At 46.0% G+C, this 21,871-nt stretch overlaps 1 protein-coding gene across 1 annotated transcript in view; it reads right to left on the reverse strand.

Annotated features, from left to right (window-relative positions):
- The window catches only part of ADA (adenosine deaminase), a 111,406-nt gene that overhangs the window by 5,453 nt on the left and 84,082 nt on the right, over window positions 1-21,871 (reverse strand). The window contains exons 6-8 of the mRNA XM_077252796.1: window positions 9,083-9,207; window positions 4,909-4,980; window positions 4,704-4,805 (exon numbers count right to left, since the gene is read on the reverse strand). Coding sequence (XP_077108911.1) covers window positions 4,704-4,805; window positions 4,909-4,980; window positions 9,083-9,207 — 299 coding nt within the window. The remainder of the gene's footprint in view (window positions 1-4,703; window positions 4,806-4,908; window positions 4,981-9,082; window positions 9,208-21,871) is intronic.

The following is a 21,871-nucleotide window of genomic DNA, read 5'->3' on the forward strand; positions in this document are numbered from 1 at the left end:
CCTCATCAGCAGCATGCTCAGACGTTGTAGGGAGCTCATACAGGTATTGTCAGGACTCTGAACATTTTTTACCTTTTGTGCATTACTGCCCTTTTCCAAGATGGCATCTTTGGTCTCATGTGCACTGTGTCTTCCTGCTATATAACTCCACCCCAGCCTTTAGTCTGTGCTAGAGTATTCTGCCTTGCATCCAGCTCCTGACCTCTGATTACTCCCTGGCTATATACCTGCTCCTGTGAACCTGTGTGATGATCCTGCTACTCTGCTCGGAGTTCCTGCTGCATACACCAGTTCCAGTAATCCTCCTTCATCTGCTGCTCGTGTTTACTTCCATCTGCATTTGCTGGACATGTAAGCTGTTTGCTGCTCTGCAAAAACCTGAGACTATTAACCAGGCCTCCCTGGTTGAGCTAAGATATTATTTGAACTGCCTTATAAGCATATCTATCTGTGTTTGGACTAAGACAAGGATTTATTCGTGTCAAGTATCCTCAAGAATAACTGTGCTTCATAGACTTTCTGCTTGATTGCATTTTCCTCTGAAGTTTCCTATAGACTGCTAAGCTGCATTTAATATTTACACCAAGTGTTGTGGACTTGAGTTTCTCTCTGCACCTGTTTGAATCACCGTGTGATAATATAGACTTTACAACTTATAAAACTGTGTCCTGTAGTTGTCTTGTTCCACGCAAAGAGTCTCCTGAGTTATCCCCTATAATTATTACAGGATACTCTAGCCATAAAAAAAAGGAGACTGCTGGGACAATGACTGCAGAAAGCAGATTAGAACAGGTGTTTTCCATAATTAGATCACTGCAGAAAGATGTGGAAGGTCTGCAAAAGAAGTTTGGAAGCTTTGAACACAATCATCAAGTGTTTGGACAAACTTTGCAGGACTTAAGCAACCGCATGGCAGCCCAGGAAAACAAACTTGCCGGCATAGAGTCCCAGTATGGACGGGCTTTTCAGGACATAAGCACGCAAATAGCTGCACAAGTGACTTTACCCTCTGGGCAACCGCCACCAGCTAGCCCACCTAAGTTGCCCCCATTCAGATTTAATGGTGATCGCGACAAATTTCGTGGCTTTGTGAATCAATGTATGCTATATTTTGATGTGCATGCTGACCGTTTTCCTACTGATAGATCCAAAGTATTGTGTGTAATAATGCTACTGACCTCACGAGCGCTTGCCTGGGCAAATCCGATGATTGAGTCTCGTGACCCACGGTTAAATAACTTGGATGATTTCTTGGCCGCTATGGCAATAATGTTTGATGACCCTAATCGCCGTGCAACTGCTGAATCTGCTTTGTTATCTTTACGCCAGGCTAAATGTTCTGTTATTGAGTATGCCACTGAATTCAGGAGATTAGCGGTAGATACCAATTGGGACAGTTATGCACAGTTGCCTATTTTTAAAAGGGGTCTGTCTAGTATTATAAAAGATGAACTAGCTCGCTCTGAGTCACCACAAGCGCTAGAGACATTTATACAGCATTGTGTGCGCATTGACATTCGCCTTACTGAGCGTAGGCAGGAGAAATTTGCTGCATATAACCGTATTTCTAACTTTTCCCTTCCTTCCAAAGAGCTTGCAGGTAAAACCTCTCGGGAGGTGGAGGAGGTGCCCATGCAAATTGATTCCGTTCAGAGGTGCGAGATCAATGAGCGCCGGGAGCATCGCCTTCGTGAAAGTCTATATTTCTACTGCGGCCAGTCTGACCACTTGTTGATCAATTGTCCTAAGTGTCCTAGATGGCCTAACAAGGTGCTAGCAGCAGTAGGGGAGTGTGACAACTGTGATGATGAATCTGACATCTCTGAATGTAGCCTGCCTTTAAACGCTGTATTCCATTCACTTTCTATGACTTCACCCCCCAAGGAGCTGAAGGAAAAGAACTCTCATTGTTCTCTCCCTATTAAGATCCTGTGTTCAGGATAGTGGATTTCCAGTGCAGCTATGATTGACTCTGGTGCAGGTGGCAATTTCATGGATATCACATTTGCCAAGGAACATGGTATTGAAATTCAGCAAGAAGCCTCTCCAATTACCATGGAAACAGTGGATGGGTCACCTTTAATCTCTGGGCCTGTGGATCAGGAGACCGTACCCCTTAAAATTTTGTTGGAACCTAATCATCAGGAGCAACTTTCTTTCTTAATAATTTCTTCTCCTCATTTTCCTGTGATTTTAGGCATTCCTTGGTTGCGTTCTCAGAACCCAATTATCAACTGGGAGACCAATGAGATTATCTTTCCAACAAGGAGCAACTCAGCGTTAACAGAAGCTGTCCCTGAGTCCACGGCTACGGAACCACATGTACAGGTATTTTCTTTACCTCCTGCATATAAAGAGTTCTCTGACATCTGTGACAAGAAGAATGCAGATCAGCTTCCTCCACACAGGCATTATGACTGTCCCATTGAGCTGCTTCCTTGGGCAGCTATTCCTTTTGGTAACGTATACCCATTGGCGGCACCCGAGCTTCAAGCCTTAAAGGAGTATATTGATGAAAATCTGGCCAAAGGCTTCATACGTCCTTCTTCCTCACCAGCAGGGGCACCTATATTTTTTGTAAAAAAGAAGGATGGGACCCTGAAACCCTGTGTTGACTATCGGAAACTCAATAAGGTAACCGTACGAAACCGTTACCCTTTTCCTCTGATTCCCGAATTACTGGAAAGAGTCCGCCATGCTAAGGTGTTCTCTAAACTGGATCTTTGTGGTGCTTATAATTTGGTGCGTATTCATCCAGGGGATAAGTGGAAGACAGCATTCAGATGCCGGTATGTACACTTTGAATCTCGTGATGCCCTTCAGGCTTTGTAATGCCCCTGCAACGTTTAAACACCTTGCTAATGACATTTTCAGAGATTTGTTGGACCAGTTTGTGGTGATCTATTTGGACGATATTCTAATCTTTTCTGACTCTCTACAGGAACATGAAGAACATGTCAAATCTGTTTTAAGATGTCTGAAAGAGAACCATCTGTATATCAAGCCAGAGAAATGCGAGTTCCATCGTTCTGAGATACAGTTCTTAGGTTATACCATCTCTCCCCAGGGGCTGAACATGGAATCTGGTAAGATTCAGGCTATCCTTGACTGGCCGGTACCCAAGAACGTTAAAGAGGTCCAACGTTTTATTGGTTTTTCAAATATCTACAGACGCTTCATTCAAAATTTTTCTGATATTGTCCATCCCATTACTTCCTTGACAAAGAAGGAAAAGCCACATACACTACCGAGCATCATTTCCTTATCTTGAGGCATTTTCTCTGAAGTTGGATCAGCCTGTAATTTGATTTTGAGTACCATTCCAAACCCAGATCTCCAGGCGTTATTAATTTTGATTTACATTGATAATTTTTATGTTTTATTGCATTCCACTATGTAATGAATAAAGATAGATATATATATATATATATATATATATATATATATATATATATATATATATTCTCTATCAGTGTTGCTACATACATGTGAGTGCACATCTCCTAATGACGTGTCTAAAGGCCCCGTCTCACTAAGCGATTTACCAACGATCACGACCAGCGATACGACCTGGCCGTGATCGTTGGTAAGTCGCTGTGTGGTCGCTGGGGAGCTGTCACACAGACCGCTCTCCCCAGCGACCAACGATCAGGGGAACGACTTCGGCATCGTTGAAACTGTCTTCAACGATGCCGAAGTCCCCCTGCAGCACCCGGGTAACCAGGGTAAACATCGGGTTACTAAGCGCAGGGCCGCGCTTAGTAACCCGATGTTTACCCTGGTTACCAAAAAAAACAAACAGTACATACTCGCCTTTCGGTGTCCCTTGCCGTCTGCTTCCTGCTCTCACTGAGCCGCCGTACACTGAGAGCAGAGCGCAGCGGTGACGTCACTGCTGTGCTCTCACTTCTCACTGTACGGCCGGCAGTCAGTGAGAGCAGGAAGCAGACGGCAAGGGACACCGAAAGGCGAGTATGTACTGTTTGTTTTTTTTGGTAACCAGGGTAAACATCGGATTACTAAGCGCGGCCCTGCGCTTAGTAACCCGATGTTTACCCTGGTTACCAGTGAAGACATCGCTGGATCGGTGTCACACACACCGATTCAGCGATGTCAGCGGGGCCTCAACGACCAAAAAAAGGTCCAGGCCATTCCGACACGACCAGCGATCTCGCAGCAGGGGCCTGATCGCTGGTACGTGTCACACATAGCGAGATCGCTATGGAGGTCGCTGTTGCGTCACAAAACTTGTGACTCAGCAGCGATCTCGCTAGCGATCTCGCTATGTGAGACGGGGCCTTAAGTGCAGCCTGTTACACAGAGATAGGCAGTGTCTGTGGTATGGCACTGCTTATCTCTTCTCTCAATTGACATGAGGCTCTTTAGCAGTGTCAGTGTTTTTTATAGGGACCTCACCCTTCCCATACTGACTTGCAGCAACTGAGCTGCATCTTTGAGGTTCTGCAGGAGCTGGGGCACAAACAAGTATAATACACTATCCAGTTGCTAAAGAATGGATTTATATAGACGTGAGGACTACCTGTCAGTGATTCTGTGATAGAGGAGAAGGAACTTCTGTGATAAACTGCTCATGCAGGAAGAGATGACCAGCGCCTAATACAGTGCCTAATAATGCTGCTTACCTCTGATCTGTCAACGAAATTCTACTATTATGTACTGGTGATATTTAGTGCAGTTCAAACCTCAAAATGCATCTTCTTATTCAGGAGCTCCTTGTATAAGTGTGGATCTTCTATGGTGTGGTATCCATGGCCAATCCTTTCTGCTTTTAGCACCTCCACAGCCTGGAATACAGTAGATCACAATGACCTCACAGCATGAGCAGCTCTAATGTGTCTCATCCAACCACACACTGTCCTGGGGGCCCACTTTCATATAATTTCTTACCTCCTTGACAACACTTGGGGGCCCGACTTCTCCTGCATGGACCGTCCTGTGAATTCCACATCTTTCAGCTTCCTGTAGTCGAGGAAAAGAGAAGGGGACATTTTCCAACACAAATACATAATGTTTCAGATCAACAAACAAATTTAAATATTAGACGATAACACAAGTAAACACAAAAAGCAGATTTTACATTAAAGTACTTATTATTAAGGAAAAGAAAAATCCAAACCTACAGAGCCCTGTGTGAAAAAATTATTGCCCCCCCCCAACATAAATTATCTGTGGTTTATCACAAATTTGGGAAGCGGAGTTCAAATTCCCTAGCCACACGCAGGACTGACTGATGCCACACCTGTTCTCAATCAAGAAATCACTTATATAGGACCGACATGACAAAGTGAAGTAGACCAAAAGATCCTCAAAAGCTAGACATCATGCTGAGATCCAAAGATCCTGTGCTTCTTTTACCCTCACATGTTCCTACAGTCTCAACTCTGTCTGACTCCTCCACTTCGGTCAGGAGCTGCAGAACCTCATGTCTGTACAGCTCCAACTCTCCTCTCAACTCTCACTCTCTTCTCCCTCCAACCACATTCTGACCAACTAACTCACTAACTCCTCCTCCAGCCAGAATATATATAGGGAAGCTCCCCTGAAACTGGGTCTATAGCTCCCCCTTCTGGCCTGGAATCAAAGCATGTTGCATGTATGTGCTACATGTTAAAGGGATCCTTGTCGGGATCCTTGTGGCAACACCACTGTAACAACCAGATTCCTGGGGTGTTACAGTTGCATATAATTGGGGATGTGGTTGTGTTCAGAATTAGTCAAAGTAGTCGTAGTAGTAGTACACGGCTGCCATCAGTTACGATGATTTTGATTAACCCCATATAGTTTAGCTGTTCTAATAGGATTTTCCTGACCTTTTCTTAATTAATATTACAACAAAAGCCATGGTCAGTAAACAGCTTACAACACAGCAAAGGGATCTCAATGTCAAAAGTTATTAAATCAAGGGAATGGTACAACAAATATCCAAAGCATTAGATAAACCATGATGCACCATGAAGACTGTCAGAGCCTATGACTAAGGGCGCCGTAGTGCGCCAGAAACATGTCAGGCAGAGAGTTTCCTTCTCTCTTTTTTTTTATTTGTTTTTTAAAATATTCAAATAAAATTGAAATTTTACTTAAACTGGATGGACGTGCTGAAAACTCCCTTCCTTCTTCCCCATGAAGACTGTCATCAAAAGCAGGCTTCAATTTGGCACAACAGTGACATTAGCTAGCACTGGCCATCCTTCAAAAATTGATGAAAACAGAAAAATGATAACTTGTCCGGGAGGCTGCCAAGAGGCCTGCCACAAAATTAAAGGAACTACATAAATTTCTGTGGGCAGTTTTTCAGCAACTGGAACTGGGGCTTTAGTCAATGTGAAAGGAATTATGAATAGTTATAGATATCAATCAGTTTTGCAAAGCAATCAGGCTTCTACTAAAACGCAGAAGATGGGGATACATTTCACCTTTCAGCATGACAACGACCTCCAAATAACAGAAGAATGGCTCAAGGGCAGGACTGGATCAGAAGAGGAATTCAGAATTTTCTCAAATGGATCCAGTAAAGAATTGTTACACAAAGATGATAGGAAGTTGCATGAAAGGGACTTTGTGACTACACCATCTGTCAGAGGCATGACTTCCCAGTAAACTCTCTACACTATACATTAAGCCGGTGTGTCACATCCATCACAGACACAGTCCTTAGTTTACAGTATTGTTAATGTAGGTGGAGATCAGTGCTTCTGTCATTGATTAAGTACAAAGAAAGAAAAAAAGCCAGCTCACCGATATATGCAAGAAGCACGGAACTTCGTCCTGACTCGACGTGATGCAAATCCAAGTAAAAGAGAAAAATGTTCCAGCTTCTTTGATAAAATGTAAAACTTTAATCCATCATATAAAATAGTAGAGGACACACTCCTGGGACAATGCCATATCACAAGTGAAGAAAGCTACGCGTTTCGACCATACGGTCTTTGTCACAGCTGTGACCTGTGTCCCTGTGGGGGACCTGAGTGAGGACTTGCTTTTTTTGTGGATTGAGTTGAAGCTTTTATTGGGAACATTTTACATAACATTCATGATCACATTTATCCAGCGCTCTACGCTGAGCACTTACATCAGGGTTTCCATCTAGATCTCCAAGTAATGTGACAGATGAAGCCCCCAATGGATCCATTCACTATAATGATGCTGCAGAGTTACTTTGGACTCCGTCTCTGTGTTCAGTAGTGTCCTTTTTTTCAGAAGAGCACAAAACTGTGGATGACGGCACTTTTGTGCAATTCTAAAAAGACAGACACTGATGGATCACAGGCCCTATGGTGTCCACAGTGATTCAATCTGCTTCATTGTAGGGAATCTTCCTCCAGAGGTTCCATCTGAATCACGTAATTCAGAGATTTACACAGAAACCGCGGTGTAAGCGCTCGGTGTAGAGCGCAGGATAAATGTGCTCTGAGCCTTACTGCAATCTTTGGGAGGCAGAATGAAAAAAAATAATCAACAGCATGTGAAGAATTGGTTTTATTTATTTTTTACGAAGTTCCTCATCCTGTATAAGTGATTAGACAACTTTATTCTTCGGGTTGGTGTGATTACAGCGAAACCAGATTTATATTTGGGTTTTTATGTTTGGCTGCTGTCATACACTAAAAGACCCTTTTTCTTGCGAAAACTAGTTTTTGCATCACCATATTTTGAGAGCTATAATTTTTCCATATTTCGTCCATCAGAGTCATGTGATGGCTTGCATTTTGCGGGACGAGCTGACATTTTTATTGGTACCATTTTAGGGCACATGACATTTTTTGATCGCTTTCTATTCTGATTCTTGGGAGACAAAATGAACAAAAACCAAGCCGAACCCAAACAGTAACACGGACTTCCTGGTGAAGTCCGTGTTCGGTGTCCGTGCCCGAACAGTAGGTGTTCGGTACGGACTCCGAACTCTACTGTTCAGATTTGCCCATCTCTACAGATTACTTTTCAAGTCTCATTATTATCACAGGCATGATTACGATGACCGGTATCACTCAATATGTAGCAGACAGCATAGAATCTATTTCTGCAGATGTCCATGTGTCCAACAGGCAGTAGGAATCCAATGTTTGGCCTAGTTGCCAGTGTGAAAATTGCATTTCTTTTACCATACAGAAAATGAAAAATTAAATTAAAAGGAAAAATAAAAAAATACATTGAACATAAAAAGCATTCTAGACAATCAGTTAAGACTATGGGGTATATGACTGCCCATAATATATGTCATATAACATTTATAGATACCAATATGTCATCGCTTGTAGCTTTCCTCAATGTTACCAACTGTCAGACCAGTCTATTGATAGGACAACCCCATTAACCATGTCTAGTTTGAAAATATCAAGTCAAAGGTACAATAGTGGGGTTGTGGAGAACCCCTTAATTAACAATCACTGTATATAATGTGAAACTGTAAGATGTAAGATTGTCATCAGAAGGCTATTAGTAAAGATACATCAATAGGTCGGGACTCAGTGTGCAGCCACTCATTCATGTGCCAGAATCAAAATATTCCTTTCTACAATGAACTGATTAGAAATATGAAGCTACCCAAGGTCAGTGGCAGAAGAGGAACAAGAAGCGGGGCTGTGAGAGCACAGAGCTCTACTGTTCCATCCACTGGCTTCTTACACAAACATAAAATGGCCACAAGCGAGAGAGGTAGAGAATTATCCACAAACCTTGGCCACAGAGCTGACATACGGTACCTAAAATAGACAGCACAGCCAGTAATCATTTATGCCATTCACAGCAGCGTTATCCAACCTATACTTCTCCAGAGGTTGTGAAAACACAACTCCCAGGGTGCCCTGACAGCCGTCAGCGCAAGACCTCCACCCTAAAGTGTGTTCCCTGCATCCATGAATATCAGCCATTGTACTTGCTATGCTGTGTTGGTCTGCATTTTTTTCCCAGGGGTGGTGGGCATGTTATAGACTTCTCTGGGAGGCTATTTTTTGGGTTGCGTTCTACAAGAAACCCACTATGTTCACTCTTCACTTTGTGCCCCCTTGGCTAATGTTTTACAACTAGGATATTGTACATAGTAACGTCATTGTATGCAGGTCACCTCATATGCCTTCCTGTGCCCTGGAGCCGCCTCGAGGTTCAGAGATTCGTCACCAGCCAGATCGATTGCTACTACGGTGTCATTCTGATACTTCTTGCAAAGTTCCACCACCTCTAAGGACCAGTCTAAAGGAGATCAGAAGAAAACATTCAATGCATAGATATGAATCACACCTCTATCACTGAGGCTTAATGTAACGTTGTGTCACTAGGGGCATAACTATAGTGGGTGCAGGGGTTACTATAGCACCTGGGCATCCCTAGACCTCTAAGGGGCCCAAAAGATCCCTTTGGCCCACACGAGAAGACCAATAATATTAAAAAGTAAACTTTTGGGAAATTGTTAATATGTTTTAAGCCCTTAAATACTGAGCATATAGATGGGGATCAGGGTCATGAGAACCCAACGCTCTCTCAAAAGACCTATTAGAAGTGCGCAGCTCAGAAGACAGAAGGACAGAGTTCCTGTCTGAGCATGCACATGCAGCGCCCCAGAGTTCTGGTCGTTGCAGTACTGTGGCTTCGCCGCTAAGGGGAGCCATGGTACGTTCGATGGCACCGAAGGAGTTCCTCCAATCAGGTATCACAGACACCAATATATTTCACAGCTGGGCCTCCGGGGGGAGCTAAGGGTGCTATTCATTAGGCCACTCCTCACCATAGTGGGTAAACTGGGGGTCAGGCAGAAAGTTAGAGAGAACGCTGACGGGATTGAACGGAGCAACACCCTGTGGCAGGGGGTGTTGTGAAGGGAGAGACTGTAGGGTCTCTGCCAGGGGTGGGATCCTGGCAGAGGCTTGGCATTGAAAGAACGTAACGGGTCCGCGCAGGCTCCTGGAAGCGGCGGGACTCAGGAAAGGACTAGAAGCGAGATAGATTGTGCTGAGTGAGAAACGAGATCAAGCAGAAGGAGAATACCAGCAGGGGTTTTGTTGAAAGAGGCAGCACCCTGCTGAGGCGCAATACCGGTGGCCGGAACGCCGAGGGAGTGGATTAGAATACAGCTTCAAGCCATACTCCAAACAGCGGCAGGACAGTCGGTCTCAGGCGGGCTGTCTACCACATATCACCTATGAAGTCTTGGGGGGCAATTGCGGGAGAGGGGCGACTCTAGGGTCCCGGAAGAACTCCAGGCCTACCTGACAAACGGGTGCCATTCCAACCTGAATACAGGGAAGGGGTGGATTGCAGAGGAACATCAAATCGAGTTGTGAGGGAACTTAAGAAACAGACACAACCGTTGTGGGGTTACTTTCCGTAAGCACAGCAGGGAAGGACTACAACACATAGCGCTAGAAGGAAGGCACAGATTTCCACCTGAGAGGAGAACTCTGGAGGTGCCATTGGACCGGCCGGACTTGCGTAGCCTGGTGAACCGTGTTCCGGACTGAGGACTCAGAGATCTCCAGTAAAGAGGTAAAGAGACTGCAACCTGGTGTCCTCGTTATTTACCGCGACTTACACCCCACAACTGCACCGTTCCACCTCTATCATTACTACCACCTATTCCACCGGACGTCCCCCACTGACGGACAGGGCCACGGACCGGGTCTAGCCACCGTGACAACCCCGAGACTGAGACCCAGAGGCCCGGCTCCGGGTACCCCTCGGCCCTGCGGCGGTGTGGGGGCGCTCCAAACTCACATCGGTGTACGGCATAGTAGTAAGCTCATGCCATTCTACTGCATCCGTTCTCTGCTCTGCACTCCAGTCTCCTGAGCTGAACACTTCAAAATGTTGAGCAATTGGTGGGGACTTGGGCGCCAAGCTATCTACTCAGAATGTAAGGGCCTAAAGATAAAAAATATTTCCCAAAAGTTTACTTCCTGTTTAAAGACCTGCCACTGGGCATCCAATCACAGGGTCAGCCATTAACCTTTTGTGGTGAGAGTGAATGACCATTTGCCCGTATAGGAATTTGACATAAAGTAAATCTTGTGATATTATAGCTGAAAAGTACAAAATATAGCACATTTTATGCATGAAACCATAGATTACACAGTCACTACTGAAATATTACCAATTAAAATAAGGAGGATCTAATAATAGGAACTTTTGCTAAATATTATAATTTTACTCCCATGGAGCAAACATTTCTCTTAAGCGTGGGTGGTACTTTCTCCTGTTCTCACTGCTGCCCACTGGTTCCCATTTGGGTGAAGGCAAAATTTCAATTGCAGGGGCTCAGGCAACCACTAGGGGCAAGAAATGTCAATCCTCATTTGTGGTTTCAGATTTTGTCAATGTGTTATTCTAAGTGGGGAGGGACTCTGACAACCTGCACCTTTTTTTTTTTTTTTTTACCGACAACTTAAATAGCAAAATCTTTAAAATTCTCCAGTGTAATGTGAGAACTGATCTTGATGCTCTTGAATTCAGGCTTCACAATATAAATGACTTAATGTTGTTATTTCTTAGGGAATTACTGGTATTAAGCAAAGAATAGCTGCTGACAAGGAGTATCAATGACACAGAACAACTGATGACATTATCTTATTATTTCTTTGTAACTTTGTCTTCTATACCGCAAGGTGGAGCGGATGAATCAGTGAAGCGTCAGTTTCCAAAACTAGATGAGGGGTGGATTTGTGGATTAAACAAGGTCTCTACCAATGAAATCACAGCCCTGTTTTATCCTCATGGCTAATTCATGGCTTGACAAAAAAGGTGATGCAACTTATACCAGAGATACGTTCTGTCTATTGAATGCTATTGAATTATGAGACACCTGGAAGTAAACAATAAAGGCTTCAATTCCATGACAGCAAGTAGTGTTTGAAAATGTGGCCACATAATGTGATGGTGTATGGCTCCTTACCGTAAAGTTATCAGAGCGGTAATTTTAGTATCGCATAATGCCTGCAAACTACCCACACTCCTTACCTAGGTAATCTGGCTTACCTAGCTGAAGAGCGCATGCAGCTTGCAGGGTTACCCAAGTAAGGAGCACATGTGGCTTGCAGGGTTACCTAGGTAAAGAGTACATGTAGCTTGCAGATTTACCTAGCTACGTTGCACGTGCAGCTTGCAGGGTTAACTGGGTAAGGAGCACGTGCAGCTTGCAGGGTTATCTCGGTAAGGAGCACGTGCAGCTTGCAGGGTTATCTAGGTAAGGAGCATGTGCAGCTTGCAGGGTTCACAAGGTAAGGAGCATATGCAGCTTGCACGTAAGGTAAGGAGTGCGTATAGCTTGCAGTCTCTATGCTTCACTGCTTGCAAGCATCACTCTAATTTCACCACTGTACTACTTCCATGCAATTATGCTAAACTGTCAATCTTCAGGAGCGCACCGTCCCCGGCAAAATCAGGAAGCTGGTGAGTGGTGTGTTACTGAAGATACAACTTTCGACAACTTCTATTATTGTGATATTCACTATAAATTTTATAAAATTCCGATAGGTGTTGTTCCAGGTCGTAATTATACGTCAGGTGCTAAGGTAGTAGCTGCTCTCAGGTCCTGCTGCCTGAGGGGCACCAAAGGCACCCCTGCCATGTAAGTCAATTCGGTGCCATGTAATGCTGAGCCAGCTGTAATAGTAATAGTTTTTGGTGTCATCGATGACCATTTGTACCAGATCATAAAAAGGATTACTATTTTTCACCTTAAATGACGCCACAATAGGCTGTGTCTCTTATTGCAACTCGGCAGCATTTAAGTGAATGCAATACCAGACACAGCCCATTGGGAAGAATCACACCATTTCTGAAGTATACAACAGCTGCAGGCTTATGTAGTGGGGATTGTGTTCAGCAACCATTAGATGGTGACTTATAAGTGATCTGCCTGTGACTGTACTTTCTAGTAATCCTCTGTGTAGTGAATGCATGTTCGAAGTTAAAGAGTTCATTCTCCCACAAAGTCTGAGGATTCTGCTGATAGTTGAAGTGTGTAACAGTTTAAAAAGGGAAAGAATACCGGTAGCCATTTTTTTACAAGGTAAGAAAGTTAATGAAAAACAATGAACTCTACCTTGTTTATGGCCTTTCCCCTTCTTCAGTCATGCAGCTATAGCTACCTATGTCAACACCTTCCTGTAGTACGGTACAAGTACGAGTACACAAGCCATTCACTCATTACCTGAAGTTATATCACAAACAAACAGCAGAGGAACCAGATAGACTAGTCTAGAGGGATAACTCCAGGGAACTGAATCATCTGAATGAGACCCATATTTGATATTGAAAGAAACATTAGAGGAACTAGTTTGATTTTGACCCTGTCAAATAATCTGGCAAAATATGGACTTGGTTATTACTCTGGAAGCTGCACAAGGTTTTTATAGTTTTCCCTATATCTATGGTGATGCATGTGCAGGGTCCTGGTCATTGCAGTACTGATGCTCCGCCGCTAAGGGGAGTGATGGTACGTCTGATGGCACTGAAGGAATTCACATGACCAGGTATCACAGACACCAATACACTTCATAGTCTGGCCTCCAGGGGGAGCTAAGGGCGCTATGTATTAGGCCACTCCTCACAATCTGGTAAAACTGGGGGTTAGATAGAAAGTTAGTTAGAAGCTGACTGGGTTGGAACCAGGCAACATCCTGTGGCAGAAGGTGTTGCAGGGGAAGATTCAGGGGGGTCCCTGTCAGGGGTGGGATCCTGACAGAGGCCTAGCGAACAGGAAAGAACGTGAAGGAACCGCGCCTGCACTACATCGCGGCGGTATCTCAAGAAAGGACACAAAGCGAGGTTTATTGTGAAGCAGTGAGAAACGAGATCAAAGCAGAAAGGAGATAACACCCATAGGAGTCGTGCTGTAAGATCGAGGCAACATCCTATTGAGGCGCGTAGCCGGTGGCCAGAACGCCGAGGAAGTATTAGGCTCCAAGCAATACTTCAAACAGAGGCAGGACAGTTAATTTTAGGTTGGCTGTCTCACCAAAATCACCTAAGAAGACATAGGGGGCAACTGTGGGAGAGGGGCGACGCTAGGGTCCCGGAAGAGCTCCAGGCCTTCCCGTCATACGGGTGCGTCCTATCCATATCATCTGGGGACGGAGAAGAACATCAGAATAGACATAAGTTGTGGGAAAGAACATCAGAAACAGACACAACAGTTGTGAGGACTATCCCGTGGTACTACAACACACAGGCGCTAGAAGGAAGGCACAGATTTCCACCTGCAAAGGGAACTCTGGAGGTGCCATTGGACCGTCCGGTCTCAGACAGCCCTGTTACGCCGTACTCTGGATTGAGGATCTTGAAGCCTTCAGTAAAGAGGTAAAGAGACTGCAACCCTGTGTCCTCATTATTCATTGCGACCTGCACCGCACACCACCATTTACACCTTTCATTGGACGCCCCTTAGCAGGGTCACGGACCGGGTCTAGCCACCGTGACAACCCCAGAACTGAGACAGAGAAGCCCGGTACCGAGTACCCCGCGGCCCTGCATCTGGGGGCGCTCCAAACTTGGTGTCACGAACAGGATCTACTTAAGCCTGAAGAATTGGAACTGTGATTTATTGTGCTTGAACTGTGACTTACTGCAAAGACTGTGTATTGCCACTTGTTGCCAAAAGTACCCGCCAAAACCGCCGCCATTGCAGTGTCACGGGGAGCGCAGAGGAAGAAGAAGGGCATGCCATGGGAGGAGACTACCAAAGCGGCGCCAAAAGCGGCGACCGCCCCCTCCAACTACTGCTGCGAGATGACGACCTGCCCAGAAGCAGAGGAGAACCACCCCCTGATTTGCAACGGCGGGAACGAGGTGAAGAGGGAGCTCCACCCCGGAGAAATGGCGGAGCCAGGTGCATGTGCAGCCATCGAATGCGGGACAACGAAGATGATCAGCGAGTGCCCGAGCGACGGCGAAGTGATCCCGGCCTGTCCTCGTCCACTGGAGACGGACCCGAGTCCACTGCAGCTGGAGGATCCGGACCTCTCGGTGCCGCACGCGGCGGAGCCGAGCCAGCCCATCCCGAACATGGAGCCAACCGATGCGAAGCAATGGGGGTCGGAGCTGCATCAGGAGACCGTCCTGGAGGAACCGCAGTCCAGGCTGCAGCCGATTCCAGTGTCCTTGTCAACGGAACAGATCGACATCGGTGGAATCACATCAGACGCAGGTATGGAAAGCGTCCCTGCTCCCCCAACCGATCCTGCTCTCCCGACCGACCCTGCTCCCGTGACCGCTCCCCAGCCCGACAATAACCGAGTTTTCACCGCTGAGCTAGTGATACTGACCCCAGGCACCATGGAGAAGCTGGTGCCTCCGCTACCAACCACGATGGGGGAACCGCTAGATGTGAGCTTAGAGGGGGTGACCTTCCAATGGGACACCCCGCGGATCGGGCCAGACGGGGCCAGGCAGGAGGGCCTCAGCATTGCTGCGCTCACCTGGGAACAGTATAAACAATGCTTAATTCGACAATGGCAAAACCGAAGGGAGACAGAACCAAATGACCCACCGAGAGTACAGAGATCAAAGACTGAACACAACAGGAGGAACCTGGTCAGGCAGGGGACTGTACTAGCCTTCTACCCGAAGCGGGGTTGGGGCTCTATACAGGAACCGGGACTGCCGACTGACATCTTCTTTACCAGCTACAATGTGAAAACTCCATCCCGCAATCGATATGACAATCAGCTACCATGTAAAGGGGACCAGGTGACCTACACCCGCCACCGGAGCGTGCAGGGGTGGTGCGCTCGAGACGTCCAATGGTGTGAGCCGGTAGTAGCGCCACCCGCTGTCCCGCTGACGACCAACCCTGATTTGACCAACACCACTACTGTTGCTACGGTGTGTATTTTTGCTGCCACTGAACTTGCAACCACAGCCGATATTCGAATCCAGACACCGGGTGATCTGGCCGTGTCTGGGAGACCAACTAATCATACTGATACTGCATCTGCCGAGGACAGAGGACCACAACCTCCCCGGCCGGCGAGTGTCCGCCACCAATTGATGCAATGTAATCTTCTATGAGGATAAACCTCGGAACCACGAGAATGTATATAGTTAACTGTTCGTCTTTTTGTGCTTCTCTGCTGCTATAACCCAACCAGGGTTATCACTTAAAGGGATCCCTTAGTTGACCCGGGATCCCTATTTTGCCTATTTGATTGGTTCATCACTGTTTTAAAGACTACCGAATCATGGACGGTGAATGATTCACAAACTGTTTTGTAAATAGTTCGCACCCTCTTAAGGGTGCCCTCTACTGGTTTTACAACAAAGAGAACTCTTTGCGAAGAAACTGTTCCTGGGAACAGCCTTGGAGTTCCTGCCTACATTGACTTGCAGCTTGAGTAGCTGCACTACCTCAAAGAGACTTGGCTCCCTCTTAAAGGGAATGTTTGTTAGTTGTATTTAAGATACAATGTCGCCTTGAAAGAGAATAGATAGAAATAATGTTTTACATAGAAAAGTTATATGTAATTAGTTAGTTGATTATAGGAAATGTTTAATAATGTGTTAGAGAATGAGGACAGGAAAGTGAACCCATAGGGGTTAGTGAGTGAGTCCTCCTAGGAGCCATAGAGAGATGGCTCGATGATACTGTACTAAGAAAAGAGGCAGTAGGCCTGGGCAGACAGACAGGCGGTCCTGCATGAGACAATCAGAGAGTAAAAAGAAAATATTGCACTTAGGAAAGAAAGATGAAGAAAAGTTAATTTATATTTTAGAAGTTTTATCATAGGCCTTTAGTGGATCCAGGTTATACGTCCTTAAAGGCAATGTTAAATTATTGTTCAGAATTTGCACTCAGTAGAATACCCGGCTGGGTAATAGAAGTTATTTATAGACTGTTATTTAAAAATAATAAACCATGTTTGTAACGTTCAAGAGTCCTCACCTCCCATAAAGGAAACACTGTTACTTTCACTTGTTATTTGTTTACTGCATTTCAAAATTTGTATGTCTTTTGCTGACATGTATTGTTGTTTTCTTCCCAGTCCGGGAGTACTGGATTTAACCGGGGGGGGAGTGCAGCGCCCCAGAGTCCTGGTCGTTGCAGTAGTGATGCTCCGCCGCTAAGGGGAGTGATGGTACGTCTGATGGCACTGAAGGAGTTCACCTGACCAGGTATCACAGACACCAATACACTTCATAGTCTGGCCTCCAGGGGGAGCTAAGGGCGCTATGTATTAGGCCACTCCTCACAATCTGGTAAAACTGGGGGTTAGATAGAAAGTTAGTTAGAAGCTGACTGGGTTGGAACCAGGCAACATCCTGTTGCAGAGGGTGTTGCAGGGGAAGATTCAGGGGGGTCCCTGTCAGGGGTGGGATCCTGACAGAGGCCTAGCGAACAGGAAAGAACGTTAAGGAACCGCGCCTGCACTACATCGCGGCGGTATCTCAAGAAAGGACAAGAAGCGAGGTTTATTGTGGAGAGTGAGAAACGAGATCAAAGCAGAAAGGAGATAACACCAATAGGAGTCGTGCTGTAAGATCGAGGCAACATCCTATTGAGGCGCGTAGCCGGTGGCCAGAACGCCGAGGAAGTATTAGGCTCCAAGCAATACTTCAAACAGAGGCAGGACAGTTAATTTTAGGTTGGCTGTCTCACCAAAATCACCTAAGAAGACATAGGGGGCAACTGTGGGAGAGGGGCGACGCTAGGGTCCCGGAAGAGCTCCAGGCCTTCCCGTCATACAGGTGCGTCCTATACATATCATCTGGGGGACGGAGAAGAACATCAGAATAGACATAAGTTGTGGGAAAGAACATCAGAAACAGACACAACAGTTGTGAGGACTATCCCGTGGTGCTCAGCAGGGAAGTACTACAACACACAGGCGCTAGAAGGAAGGCACAGATTTCCACCTGCAAAGGGAACTCTGGAGGTGCCATTGGACCGGCCAGTCTCAGACAGCCCTGTTAACCGTAATCTGGATTGAGGATCTTGAAGCCTTTAGTAAAGAGGTAAAGAGACTGCAACCCTGTGTCCTCATTATTCATTGCGACCTGCACCGCACACCACCATTTACACCTTTCATTGGACGCCCCTTAGCAGGGTCACGGACCGGGTCTAGCCACCGTGACAACCCCAGAACTGAGACAGAGAAGCCCGGTACCGAGTACCCCGCGGCTGTTGTGAATTCTGTTTGTGGGCTCCCCCGGTGGTGTTTTATGGTAGTGCCACTTATTTGCCTTCTTCTATCCTTGATCACCTGTTGACACCCATTAGGGGAGTTTCCTATTTAAGGCTGCTTGGCTGCTGGTCTGATGCCGGCCAACAATGTATCAGTAGCATTCTGTTGCATTCTCCTGCCTCAAGATCCTGTTCAGCTAAGTTGAATTTTGTTTCTAGTTTATGCTATTTTTGTCCAGCTATTTGCAATGTGACTCTCTGCAGCTGGAAGCTCTCGTGGACTGAAATTGCCACTCCAGTGGCATGAGTTGTCACTGGAGTTTTAAAGTAATTTCAGGATGGTGTTTTTGAGTAGTGTTTTGAAGTTGACCGTGAAGTGACTCTTTCCTGTACTTCTGCTATCTAGTAAGCGGACCTCACTGTGCTAAATCTGCTGTTCATCCTACGTATGTCTTTTCCTCTTGACTCACCGTCAATATCTGTGGGGGGCTGCTATCTCCTTTTGGGGTTCATCTCTGGAGGTAAGGCAGGCCTGTATATTCCTCTGATAGGGGTAGTTAGATCTCCGGCTGGCGCGTGGTGTCTAGGGCATCGTAGGAAACACTCCCCGGCTACTTCCAGTGTCGTGTCAGGTTCAGGTCACGGTCACTTTAGTTCCCATCACCCGAGAGCTAGTCCGTTGTTATTTTGATTTCCCTGCCATTGGGAAAATCATAACAGTTTGGCCGGCCCACATGTGTTAAAACTATGCACTAAAGCAGGAAAGGATATGAAAAGGTTTTTTTTCCTTCTGTGTTTGGAAAGTGCACCTTAGTTCTTATTTGTACTCCTTGCTTAAACTGCAGTCTTCAGCCTTTTTTTTTTTTCCTCTCCTCTTAATCTCTGAATGGCTTTGGTTACACCTGTTTGAATCATGGATCCTCAGAGTTTGGTTGCAGGTCTGAATAACCTGGCTACAAAGGTCCAGAACTTACAAGATTTTGTTATACGTGCTCCAATGTCTGAACCTAAGATCCCTATGCCTGAATTTTTTACCGGAGACAGATCCCATTTTTTGAATTTCAGAGAGAATTGTAAATTGTTTTTGTCTCTGAAATCTCACTCTGCTGGTGATCCTGCGCAACAGGTTAAAATTGTTATTTCTCTATTGCGGGGTGACCCACAAAGTTGGGCATTTGCATTGTCGCCAGGGGATCCTGCGTTATTAAATGTAGATGCGTTTTTTCTGGCTTTGGGGTTGCTTTATGAAGAACCTAATTTAGAGATTTTGGCTGAGAAAGCCTTGATAGCTCTTTCCCAAGGGCAAGATGAAGCTGAGATATACTGCCAAAAATTTCGTAAATGGTCGGTGCTTACTAAATGGAATGAGTGCGCTCTAGCAGCTAATTTCAGAGAAGGTCTCTCTGATGCCGTGAAGGATGTCATGGTGGGGTTCCCTGTGCCTACAGGTCTGAATGATGCCATGAAATTGGCTATCCAGATTGATCGGCGTTTACGGGAGCACAAATCTGTGCACCATATGGCGGTATCTTCTGAGCAGGAATCTGTGCACCATATGGCGGTATCTTCTGAGCAAAAAACTGTGCACCATATGGCGGTATCTTTTGAGCAAAAACCTGTGCACCATATGGCGGTATCTTCTGAGCAAAAACCTGTGCATCATTTGGCGGTGACCTCTGAAAAGGCACCAGAGCATATGCAATGCGATAGTGTATTGTCTAGAGGCGAACGACAGAATTACAGGCGCAAAAATGGGTTGTGCTTCTATTGTGGAGATCCAGCTCATGTTATATCAGCATGCTCTAAACGCATAAAGAAGGTTGATAAAAAGGTTGATAAATCTTTTTCTATGGGTACCTTGCAGTCTAAATTTCTTTTGTCCGTGACATTGATTTGTACTTTATCATCTGTTACTGTGGATGCTTATGTGGATTCTGGCGCCGCTCTGAGTCTCATGGATTGGTCCTCTGCGGCTGTGGAGGCCTTTCGGGAGCTTAAGCGCCGCTTTTCTTCTGCTCCTGTGTTGCGCCAGCCTGATGTTTCGCTCCCGTTCCAGGTTGAAGTAGATGCTTCCGAGATCGGAGCAGGTGCAGTTTTGTCGCAGAAAGGTCCTGACTGCTCAGTGATGAGACCATGTGCGTTTTTCTCTCGAAAGTTTTCGCCCGCTGAGCGAAATTATGATGTTGGAAATCGGGAGCTTTTGGCCATGAAGTGGGCATTTGAGGAGTGGCGTCATTGGCTTGAGGGTGCTAGACACCAGGTGGTGGTCTTGACTGACCACAAAAATCTAATTTATCTTGAGTCAGCCAGGCGTCTGAATCCTAGACAGGCGCGCTGGTCGTTGTTTTTCTCTCGATTTAACTTTGTGGTTTCATATCTGCCTGGGTCTAAGAATGTGAGGGCGGATGCCCTCTCTAGGAGTTTTGAGCCTGACTCGCCTGGTGATTCCGAACCTACTGGCATCCTGAAGGATGGGGTGATATTGTCAGCTGTCTCCCCAGACCTGCGGCGCTCTTTGCAGGAGTTTCAGGTGGATAGGCCTGATCGCTGTCCGCCTGGTAGACTGTTTGTCCCTGATGACTGGACCAGTAGAGTTATTTCGGAGGTTCACTCTTCCGCGTTGGCAGGTCATCCTGGAATTTTTGGCACCAGGGATCTGGTGTCTAGGTCCTTCTGGTGGCCTTCCTTGTCTCGAGATGTACGTATTTTTGTGCAGTCTTGTGATGTTTGTGCTCGGGCTAAGCCCTGCTGTTCCCGGGCCAGCGGGTTGTTGTTGCCCTTGCCTATTCCTAAGAGGCCTTGGACGCACATCTCTATGGACTTTATTTCTGACCTTCCTGTTTCTCGTAGGATGTCCGTCATCTGGGTGGTGTGTGACCGTTTTTCCAAGATGGTTCACTTGGTACCTTTGCCCAAATTGCCCTCCTCCTCTGAGCTGGTCCCTCTATTTTTTCAGAATGTTGTGCGTTTGCATGGTATTCCTGAGAATATAGTGTCTGACAGGGGTACTCAGTTTGTGTCTAGATTTTGGCGGGCGTTCTGTGCCAGGATGGGCATCGACTTGTCTTTTTCGTCTGCATTCCATCCTCAGACTAATGGCCAGACTGAGCGTACTAATCAGACCTTGGAGACTTACTTGAGGTGTTTTGTGTCCGCTGATCAGGACGATTGGCTTGATTTTTTGCCATTGGCAGAGTTTGCCCTTAACAATCGGGCCAGTTCTGCCACTTTGGTTTCTCCAATTTTTTGTAATTCAGGGTTTCACCCTCGCTTTTCGTCCGGTCAATTGGAGTCTTCGGATTGTCCTGGAGTAGATGCTGTGGTTGATAGAATGCATCAGATTTGGGGACAGGTTGTGGACAATCTGAAGTTGTCCCAGGAGAAGACTCAACAGTTCACTAATCGTCATCGGCGTGTCGGTCCTCGTCTTTGTGTTGGGGACCTGGTTTGGTTGTCTTCTCGATTTGTTCCTATGAAGGTCTCGTCCCCTAAGTTTAAGCCTCGGTTTATCGGCCCTTATAGGATTCTGGAGGTTCTCAATCCTGTGTCCTTTCGTTTGGACCTCCCAGCATCTTTTACTATTCATAATGTTTTTCATCGGTCATTGTTGCGGAGGTATGAGGTGCCGGTTGTTCCGTCTGCTGATCCTCCTGCTCCTGTGCTGGTTGAGGGTGAGTTGGAGTATGTGGTGGAAAAGATCTTGGACTCCCGTGTTTCCAGACGGAAACTTCAGTATCTGGTTAA

This window comes from Ranitomeya variabilis, chromosome 4 (assembly GCF_051348905.1).
Source record: "Ranitomeya variabilis isolate aRanVar5 chromosome 4, aRanVar5.hap1, whole genome shotgun sequence".
NCBI lineage: Eukaryota > Metazoa > Chordata > Amphibia > Anura > Dendrobatidae > Ranitomeya > Ranitomeya variabilis.